The sequence below is a fragment of the Camelina sativa genome, chromosome 19 (genome assembly GCF_000633955.1).
Source record: "Camelina sativa cultivar DH55 chromosome 19, Cs, whole genome shotgun sequence".
Taxonomy (NCBI): Eukaryota; Viridiplantae; Streptophyta; class Magnoliopsida; order Brassicales; family Brassicaceae; genus Camelina; species Camelina sativa.
The window spans coordinates 7,233,409-7,243,908 of NC_025703.1; the positions used below are offsets into that span (position 1 = coordinate 7,233,409).

At 38.3% G+C, this 10,500-nt stretch overlaps 5 protein-coding genes across 5 annotated transcripts in view; 4 read left to right on the forward strand and 1 right to left on the reverse strand.

Annotated features, from left to right (window-relative positions):
- The window catches only part of LOC104765315 (increased DNA methylation 1-like), a 9,972-nt gene extending 8,664 nt beyond the window's left edge, over positions 1-1,308 (reverse strand). The window contains exon 1 of the mRNA XM_010489009.2: positions 849-1,308. The gene's annotated coding sequence lies outside the window, so the exon portion shown is untranslated. The remainder of the gene's footprint in view (positions 1-848) is intronic.
- On the forward strand, positions 4,043-6,310 carry LOC104765316 (protein DJ-1 homolog A). Its single transcript, XM_010489010.2, has 8 exons — positions 4,043-4,187; positions 4,329-4,529; positions 4,665-4,814; positions 4,906-5,091; positions 5,169-5,249; positions 5,403-5,603; positions 5,697-5,837; positions 5,932-6,310. Exons 1-8 carry the CDS (start codon positions 4,167-4,169, stop codon positions 6,127-6,129), a joined length of 1,179 nt encoding a protein of 392 aa, XP_010487312.1. The 5' UTR covers positions 4,043-4,166; the 3' UTR covers positions 6,130-6,310.
- On the forward strand, positions 6,797-7,622 carry LOC104767517 (multiple organellar RNA editing factor 8, chloroplastic/mitochondrial-like). The gene is made up of 3 exons (XM_010491534.1): positions 6,797-7,203; positions 7,363-7,460; positions 7,546-7,622. The coding sequence occupies exons 1-3, from the start codon at positions 6,797-6,799 to the stop codon at positions 7,620-7,622; spliced, it is 582 nt and encodes a 193-aa protein (XP_010489836.1).
- On the forward strand, positions 7,818-8,668 carry LOC104765320 (protein DJ-1 homolog A-like). Its single transcript, XM_010489013.2, has 3 exons — positions 7,818-7,901; positions 7,995-8,135; positions 8,230-8,668. Exons 1-3 carry the CDS (start codon positions 7,833-7,835, stop codon positions 8,425-8,427), a joined length of 408 nt encoding a protein of 135 aa, XP_010487315.1. The 5' UTR covers positions 7,818-7,832; the 3' UTR covers positions 8,428-8,668.
- Positions 9,022-10,481, forward strand: LOC104765318 (multiple organellar RNA editing factor 8, chloroplastic/mitochondrial; the record flags this gene model as incomplete). The annotated part of the gene is given in 4 exon segments (XM_010489012.2): positions 9,022-9,501; positions 9,661-9,758; positions 9,844-9,909; positions 10,280-10,481. Coding segments are annotated over 4 exon segments (773 nt in total), but the record flags the coding sequence as incomplete, so codon positions are not given.

Genomic DNA, 10,500 nt, shown 5'->3' on the forward strand with positions numbered 1-10,500 from the left:
GATGATCCTCAGAAGACCCTTCAAAGCAGTCGTCACCTCCTAACATCTCAACCTCAGCTTTGCGAAGCATCTTTACAAACTAGCTGCATATTCCACTTCACCTTAAATTAAAAGGGAAATAGATACCTGAAATTTATACAAAAGTAATTTTGTAAAGAAGTTTTCAGTACAAGGTGAAGTTTCCTAATTGTGTTATGTAAGTATCCAAAAAGACACAGATAAGACAGGAAGTACTACTAGTATGTACAACAACACCTTTTTTTATCTCTGACGACTAACTAATAGCCCAGCAAAGATTGAAAAACTACAAATGAAAAAAAAAAAAAAAAAAAAAAAAAAAANCTGAACCTCTTAGTTTGTGACATTGTAGGCCTCTACATGGATAGTATCAAGGCAAATGCAAAACATGAAATGTGCTTGAGTTTCTTATCTGTCTACTACAATTAACATATAGGTTACCCAGGATAAAGTGGATAGTAGAGAGAATGAAATGATCATATAGTGCTTTAAACCAATCTAACATAACACATTACCACTACCATCACTTTATAGATAAACGAAAACTGTCAGAGAACCCCAAAATTGCGGTAAAGTTTCTCCAGAAGAAATGGAAATCAGCTTCTCAAAATCAAACAAAAAGAAATGACGGGAACAAATACTGGAATCAAAAACCCATAACCCATAAAGGCGCAACATGAGCTAAAAAAAAAAAAAAAAAAAANATCAGAGATCCCAGAGAAGGGCCAAAAACTTTGAAGACCCGTAGTGAAATTGAGATGTGAAATTGGCTAATTACATCCAAAGGAAAGCTAAAAAAAAAAAAAACAGGGGGAAATGTGTGAAACTACCAGCATGCAGAAAGGAGGGATCAGAGCAGCATCCAAAACAAAACAAAATAAAATCTATCTTTCCGTGAAGTCAGACATATGGGGGGGTTTCTTCTTCTTCTTGGAAGGGAGTGGTGGGGAGAATCTGTGTCACTGGAAAAGCCTCATTTCGCCCCTTATCCTCTGAGAACACACTCTAAACCTCCCCAATCTCTTTCCGCAAGTGGGAAAACGCATTTTCTATTTCTATTTCACCTTCTCTGCACTCACACACTCTCTCTCTCTCTCTCACCAGAAGAACGATTTGATGATTACTTTTTTTCTTCTATAAATTTGGAAGAAACCCACCTCTCTCTGATTCGGGTGTGTTAAATCCCAAAAAAAAATTTCACCTCTGAGAATGAATCTCTATCCCCACTTTGTGCAGTGTGTGTGTACTTATTTATTACCATTGGCTATTTCTCTCTCTCTCTCTCTCTCTCTCGTTCCTCTTTTTTTTTTTTTTTTTTTTTTTTTTTTTTTTTNCCTATTTGTGTGCTGTCACCAAAAAAAGGCATCTTTTTTTATTATTTTTTTCTCCTCTTCATTTTACTGAAAAGGGCACTTTCATTTTTTTTACACACTCTCTCTGTTGACAAACGGACCGGACCTGCTACGGTTATATATTGATGAGTACTTAATAGTACGATTTCATTACATGAATTATATAAAACATACAAAATTTCTCATGTTCGTAATCCAGTTAAGGACGACCATATCACTTCACTATAAGCCAAATTAATCACTATGGTATGGTTTAAGTTCGTGTGACAGAGTTTTTTTTTTGTTTGTAAATTCACTAATTAGTCTGACCAACGACAAAAAAAGAAAACCTTTTTCAGAAAAAAAAAAAAAAAAAAAAAAAACCTCGCTTAATTATAAATCCTTCTCCTAAGTGAATTTAGAAACCCATCTGGACCTCTATAAATAAACGAAATAATGCAGCNTTATCAGTTACTTGGTTTTCTCTTATAAGTTAAGTGGATTGGATGCTTATTAGTAATTTGCGCGGGGGAATCTTTTATCTTTTACGTGTCTTAACGATAACAAGATCACACAGTTGCATCGCATGCCATGATGGACGACAGGACGACCAGCTTTGTTGAACATATAAAATACGTTATTTAACTTATTCTGTTATTATTCTGTGAGTTAGTTTTAGTTTCCCCTCCCCCCAAAAAAAAAAGTGAACTCATTAGTTTTTTTTTTGGTAAAAAGTTAGATTGTGAACACATTAGTTATAAGATGTTTTGTTTTAATAAGCAAATAATGATTCGAATCTTGAGATATATTATTTGTTTCTTGATTCGATTTTTTAATTACATATATATGAGAAAATCCAAAAAGTACATGTACGATAAAAACGACTTTGGTTGGTGAAAATTATTATTACTTTTTTATGAACGGGATAAATCCCTTCTAGATACTTTTGTCATTTTTTCAGATGCATGGTAGACCTCATTTGCTAATTCGATTCACTTATGAGTTACGACTCATGAACCACGTGTGTGGTTACTTGGTTATATATATATGTGGCTTTCTTTCTGTACTGAGACATTCTTCTTAATCTTATATTCTTAATTGTAATTGAAAGATTTTGGACCAACGAAGCGATCAAACATGTTTTAAAACATAAACACATGTGACTTTAGTCTAGTTTAATTTGACTCACCGGCCCTCGTTTCACCTCTTTGCTTTCGTGAAGACTCAAACGAGCTGAAGCCTCAAGGGAATCCTACATGCATGACATCTTCTCATTGTGGTCTCTCTTTAAATTTTCTACCTTCTTTTACTTTGTTTCTAGTTCTTCAACTGTTTTAGCTGATTTCTTTGCAAAGTCTGCTCTCAGGGTAATGAATGACTCACTCTGCCATAGAGTTTAACTCTGTTCTATGGAATCTCTTTTGCCCAAAAAAAAAAAAAAAACCATATAAGTGATCAGTTTGGTATACTATTTGTCATCGTTATAATAAGTTTTATTTTATAAAAAAAAAATTGACGGTTGACGGTTCACCTCGTACCAGATCATAAGTAATGGGATCATCTCTTTTCTGGTTAGTAGGCTTAGTATCAAATTGCACGTTAATAACAGATCATAACTCATAAGTAACGGGGATATGGGATCATCTATTCTCTGGTTAGGCTTAATAACAGATCATATATAATGGGATCATCTATTTAAAAGGATACTTTTTTGACCCGTTAACACTACCGTATAAAGCCACTAATCATTGGAACACTGACGCCTCGGCATAAAAACCGTACTCGAATATCCAATCTGGAACCCAACCTGAAAAACTAGGTTCGGGTTGGATACAAGTTTGCTTATAAAACTCTATTAGGTTTTATTTTCTAATATCTGTGGATTCGGGTTAGGATCGGATAATACCCGATACCCGTTTGGGTACCCATTAAACCCGAACATATATACATATTTATCATTAATATAATACAAATCATAATTTTGAATATTTCATTAATGTTATACCTAAATATAAAAAATAATCAAAATATCTAAGATATTTTGTCACATAAGTCAAAATTTAACTAAATTTATTTAAATTTAATTAATTTTAATTATATTTTTTTGGGTACCCGGTAGTTCGGGTACTAATCGGGTTCTAAAATTTGTAACCCAAACCGACCCGAATCCGATAATACCCAAACCGAACCGAACTCATATATCTAAAAATACCTAATGGATTCTATTTTTCTAAACCCATTTACCCGAATTTGAATGGGTAATACCCGAATCCGAACGAGTTATCCGAATGTCCAGCCCTAAGAACACTATAGAGAGATCGAACAAAACATCCCCGGTTCAGAAGTTCGTCCGGTTTACACTACTAAAATATCAAAACAACAGCACATGCTTCCACAAAAGTAAGAACCAGGACGTGATCTTGTTGTGGTGGATCAATACTTCTTTTTCTTATCTCGCCAACTCCGCCGTCACCGATAAACAAAAGTGGCTTTTTAAAATGATTTTATCCAATATATGACGTGGAAAGATTAAAGAGAAACCATCGCCACGGTACACCAGTTAGTGCTTGACACGTATCCACCGAGTTTACTTTTCCTCTATGATTAAATGATTACGTCACCGCATACGTCAGTTTTCTTGTTTTTTTGGGGGTCGTAGAAGTAAAGTGATAAAAACGGAAAGTCGTAAATGGCATCGTTACTTAACACTATTTTAACCCTATCAGTAAACACTCCTTTCCTCTCCACTAAACTCCATTTCTCTCTTCTTCTTGATACTTGATTCTACCATATCTTCCTCTAAACCTCCGCGCAACTATGGCTCCATCTACGAAGACGGTGGGTGTGGTTTCAACATCACCAGATCATACTTCTTCTTTTTTTTTTTCCCTCTCCTCGTACGTAACGATTTTTTGCTTGGTGATCTTTCTAATAATTAATCCGAGGTTTTCTGGCGTCTCTTTTTTTATTTTATTTTAGGTTTTGATCCCTATTGCACACGGTACGGAACCTCTAGAAGCGGTGGCGATGATCACCGTGTTGCGTCGAGGTGGTGCTGACGTGATGGTGGCTTCCGTCGAGACTCAAGTTGGTGTTGATGCTTGTCATGGTATCAAGATGGTTGCTGATACTCTTCTCTCTGATATCACCGACTCTGTTTTCGACCTTATTGTTCTCCCCGTAAGTCTCTCTATGCTAGTTTAACACTTTCTTTGCGTGTAATCTGATAATTAAGGACAGAAAAATAAGTGGATCGATATCAATTAATGAGAATTATGTCGATGATACTCTTTTTGATTATATGATCGGTTAAAGGGAGGGCTTCCTGGTGGCGAGACTCTTAAAAACTGTAAACCTCTAGAGAACATGGTAAAGAAACAAGACTCAGATGGACGACTAAACGCAGCTATCTGTTGTGCTCCTGCGTTGGCTCTTGGTACTTGGGGTCTGCTAGAGGGCAAGAAAGTAAGTCCGAAGTGATATATCCAAGAACGTTTGTTCATCGTGTTTTCGATTCTTGTCTAATGTCTGGATATTACATGGGGTTTGCTTGCAGGCAACGGGTTACCCTGTTTTTATGGAGAAACTTGCGGCTACTTGTGCCACTGCTGTTGAGTCAAGAGTGCAGATAGATGGAAGAATTGTGACCAGTAGAGGACCAGGAACCACCATTGAATTCTCCATCACGCTTATAGAGCAGTTGTATGGGAAAGAGAAAGTTGATGAACTCTTAAGTGTCTTGGTATGTTTTGTCTCTCACTCTTTTACACTTGTTTTGTCACATCTTCTTAGACTTACCAGTTCTCCTTTTGAAATCAGCTGGTTCGTCCTAACCCTGGTGAGGAGTTTACTTTTACTGAGCTTAACCAAACCAACTGGTCATTCGAAGACACACCACAGGTACAGAGTTCAGTTGCCTCTCCACTTGGTCCTCCGTCCTCCTTTAGTATTTTGCCAAGAGAATCTCTGTTTGATCGTTGTGTTGTAAAGCTTTTGTCTTCCTTGATCAACAGTCATTTATGAGTCAGAAAGATAATGTTTTCCCTTTTTCAGATTCTCGTACCCATTGTAGAGCAGTCAGAGGAAGTTGAAGCTATTGCGCTTGTAGATATCCTGAGGCGGGCAAAAGCTAATGTTGTGATTGCTGCAGTTGGTGACAGTTTGGAAGTTGTAGGATCTCAAAAAGCTAAGCTAGTTGCAGATGTGCTTCTTGGTGATGTTGCAGAGAAGTTGTTCGATCTGATTGTGTTGCCTGTGAGTGCTAACTCTCAAAAGATGAACACTTACAAGTCTCAAAGAACAAAAGATGAACATTGACAATAAAACTTCTTTGATGAACTACTGCAGGGAGGTCTTAACGGTGCTCAAAGATTCGCCAGCTGCGAGAAACTGGTGAAAATGTTAAAGAAACAGGCAGAAGCAAACAAACCATTTGGAGGAATCTGCGCGTCTCCTGCTTACGTCTTCGAGCCTAATGGTTTACTCAAGGTGCATAAATCAGAAACCAGTACTAGAATTGTAGTTTCTTGTTGTATATTCAAGTTATGAAACTGAGATATATAAAGTGACATGTTTTATATAGGGTAAGAAGGCTACTACTCACCCAAAGGTGAGCGACAAACTTTCAGACCAGAGTCACATTGAGCACAGAGTCGTGGTGGATGGAAATGTGATAACGAGCAGAGCTCCAGGGACTGCAATGGAGTTCTCACTTGCGATTGTGGAGAAGTTTTACGGGCGAGAGAAAGCGCTTCAGCTAGCAAAGGCGACACTTGTGTGATTTTCAAACAATAAAATGTGTGAGAGTGACTTGAATAAAAGAAGGCTTTTGCCTGTTGAGTTATAAATATGCATTGGTGATTAGTTACTTTTGTGATATGACATATGAGCTTTCAGCTTTGGTTGGTGTGTAGCTTTATGTCTTTAAAAGAATAAAAAGTAAACGAGATTCATCTATGTAATGTCTATGAATGTGGCCAATATTTCTCTAACTCTCTCCAAGAGCTAGAGGCTTTGCTGGAGGAAGATATTATATTGTATGGGAGATATTTTTAGAGATATTTTTAGTCACACTTTTTTCACCAAATTCACCTAACAAAAACTCTAAAGTACGAATTTACCCCCATGTTTAGCCTTGGCGTAGTATTTGTAACCATTTGATAATATCATACTTTTTATCTTTTGAATAGAGAGTAATGTCACTAAAATTATTAGCAAAAAAATGTGTTTAATTGCAATTTTTGTGAAAAATTGGGGGCAATTTGATTGCATCTGATAAGATCAATGGGTATCAAATTTCGCTTATGTTGGTTCGGATAGGAAAAACCGAAAATGTCCTCGAAGCATAATCTAGTATATTAAACCCTCACAAAACCCTCGATTTTCATTTCTAACTTAATCTGCTCCCCCTCACTCCCCCTAGGGTTTTCATCTGGCGAAACCCATCCATGGCGACTCATACCATTTCTCGCTCCTTTTTTAGCCGACCGGCGAAATCTCTTTCGTTCCTGTTCACGAGATCCTTCGCTTCATCTGCTCCTCTCGCCAAATCCCCGGCTTCTTCTCTCTACACGTCATCTCTGCTCAGCCGTTCCCGTCCTCTCGTCGCCGCTTTCTCCTCCGTTGTCCGTGGTGGTGGCCTCGTGTCCGTGAAAGGTCTCTCGACTCAGGCTACGTCGTCTTCTCTCAGCGATCCGAACCCCAACTGGTCTAATAGGCCACCAAAGGAGACGATCCTTCTCGATGGTTGCGATTTCGAGCACTGGCTTGTCGTCGTTGAGCCACCTGAGGGTGAACCTACTAGAGACGAGATCATTGATAGCTACATCAAAACCCTAGCTCAGATTGTTGGAAGGTAAACCCCCAATTTTCTTTTTAGGGTTTTTTATTAAGTGAGGAATCCACTACCTTTAATTGTTCTATATAGAGTTGGTATGATTGGATCTGTGTGTTTGCTTGGATCATTTTGAAGCTCTTGTATGATATTTATATATCTCGTTTTGGATATTTTCAGTGAAGAAGAAGCTAGGATGAAGATCTACTCGGTTTCAACTAGGTGTTACTATGCTTTTGGAGCTCTTGTGTCAGAAGATCTTTCTCACAAGATTAAAGGTAAACCCTTTGCCTTGTTTGGTTTTAGTTTTTACCCATTTATGTGTTCAAATCCGCCTTCTCATTTGTTTATGTAACTCTCCAGAGTTGCCAAAGGTGCGCTGGGTTCTTCCTGATTCTTACCTGGATGTGAGGAACAAAGACTACGGAGGTAAGGCTTAGTGTGTGTTATCTAATTCACAACCTGACAAGCTTTGCTCGACCATTATACTTTTTGCTGGTTTTAAATTTTTAATAAGAGGAGCTATATGTCGCTAGTGTTCTCTCTGTGGACTCGTTACTTGCTCCATGTTTTTGTGTTATAGGTTGGCACATAGAGCCGACATGTATCTATAGTGTAACAACAGTTTTGAAAATAAATTAAGGGTGCATATGTTAGAATTGATTAGTGATATCTATNGTGATGTTGCAGAGAAGTTGTTCGATCTGATTGTGTTGCCTGTGAGTGCTAACTCTCAAAAGATGAACACTTACAAGTCTCAAAGAACAAAAGATGAACATTGACAATAAAACTTCTTTGATGAACTACTGCAGGGAGGTCTTAACGGTGCTCAAAGATTCGCCAGCTGCGAGAAACTGGTGAAAATGTTAAAGAAACAGGCAGAAGCAAACAAACCATTTGGAGGAATCTGCGCGTCTCCTGCTTACGTCTTCGAGCCTAATGGTTTACTCAAGGTGCATAAATCAGAAACCAGTACTAGAATTGTAGTTTCTTGTTGTATATTCAAGTTATGAAACTGAGATATATAAAGTGACATGTTTTATATAGGGTAAGAAGGCTACTACTCACCCAAAGGTGAGCGACAAACTTTCAGACCAGAGTCACATTGAGCACAGAGTCGTGGTGGATGGAAATGTGATAACGAGCAGAGCTCCAGGGACTGCAATGGAGTTCTCACTTGCGATTGTGGAGAAGTTTTACGGGCGAGAGAAAGCGCTTCAGCTAGCAAAGGCGACACTTGTGTGATTTTCAAACAATAAAATGTGTGAGAGTGACTTGAATAAAAGAAGGCTTTTGCCTGTTGAGTTATAAATATGCATTGGTGATTAGTTACTTTTGTGATATGACATATGAGCTTTCAGCTTTGGTTGGTGTGTAGCTTTATGTCTTTAAAAGAATAAAAAGTAAACGAGATTCATCTATGTAATGTCTATGAATGTGGCCAATATTTCTCTAACTCTCTCCAAGAGCTAGAGGCTTTGCTGGAGGAAGATATTATATTGTATGGGAGATATTTTTAGAGATATTTTTAGTCACACTTTTTTCACCAAATTCACCTAACAAAAACTCTAAAGTACGAATTTACCCCCATGTTTAGCCTTGGCGTAGTATTTGTAACCATTTGATAATATCATACTTTTTATCTTTTGAATAGAGAGTAATGTCACTAAAATTATTAGCAAAAAAATGTGTTTAATTGCAATTTTTGTGAAAAATTGGGGGCAATTTGATTGCATCTGATAAGATCAATGGGTATCAAATTTCGCTTATGTTGGTTCGGATAGGAAAAACCGAAAATGTCCTCGAAGCATAATCTAGTATATTAAACCCTCACAAAACCCTCGATTTTCATTTCTAACTTAATCTGCTCCCCCTCACTCCCCCTAGGGTTTTCATCTGGCGAAACCCATCCATGGCGACTCATACCATTTCTCGCTCCTTTTTTAGCCGACCGGCGAAATCTCTTTCGTTCCTGTTCACGAGATCCTTCGCTTCATCTGCTCCTCTCGCCAAATCCCCGGCTTCTTCTCTCTACACGTCATCTCTGCTCAGCCGTTCCCGTCCTCTCGTCGCCGCTTTCTCCTCCGTTGTCCGTGGTGGTGGCCTCGTGTCCGTGAAAGGTCTCTCGACTCAGGCTACGTCGTCTTCTCTCAGCGATCCGAACCCCAACTGGTCTAATAGGCCACCAAAGGAGACGATCCTTCTCGATGGTTGCGATTTCGAGCACTGGCTTGTCGTCGTTGAGCCACCTGAGGGTGAACCTACTAGAGACGAGATCATTGATAGCTACATCAAAACCCTAGCTCAGATTGTTGGAAGGTAAACCCCCAATTTTCTTTTTAGGGTTTTTTATTAAGTGAGGAATCCACTACCTTTAATTGTTCTATATAGAGTTGGTATGATTGGATCTGTGTGTTTGCTTGGATCATTTTGAAGCTCTTGTATGATATTTATATATCTCGTTTTGGATATTTTCAGTGAAGAAGAAGCTAGGATGAAGATCTACTCGGTTTCAACTAGGTGTTACTATGCTTTTGGAGCTCTTGTGTCAGAAGATCTTTCTCACAAGATTAAAGGTAAACCCTTTGCCTTGTTTGGTTTTAGTTTTTACCCATTTATGTGTTCAAATCCGCCTTCTCATTTGTTTATGTAACTCTCCAGAGTTGCCAAAGGTGCGCTGGGTTCTTCCTGATTCTTACCTGGATGTGAGGAACAAAGACTACGGAGGTAAGGCTTAGTGTGTGTTATCTAATTCACAACCTGACAAGCTTTGCTCGACCATTATACTTTTTGCTGGTTTTAAATTTTTAATAAGAGGAGCTATATGTCGCTAGTGTTCTCTCTGTGGACTCGTTACTTGCTCCATGTTTTTGTGTTATAGGTTGGCACATAGAGCCGACATGTATCTATAGTGTAACAACAGTTTTGAAAATAAATTAAGGGTGCATATGTTAGAATTGATTAGTGATATCTATTTTGAGGCTGGTGTGTTAGAAGTCGCAGTGATGTGGCTTTTTGTTGAGAGTTTTAATCGTTTGATGATCCTTATTTAGAGTTTGTTTGATGCGGGTTATTTTTTAAAAAAATTGACTTTCAGGGGAACCTTTCATCGATGGGAAGGCTGTTCCTTATGATCCTAAGTATCATGAGGAGTGGATAAGGAACAATGCTAGAGCAAATGAAAGAAACAGACGCAATGACCGTCCTCGCGGAAACTCTGATAGAAGCAGAAACTTTGAGAGGAGAAGAGAGAACATGGCAGGAGGCCCTCCTCCTCAACGTCCTCCAATGGGAGGACCCCCGCCTCCTCCTCCACAC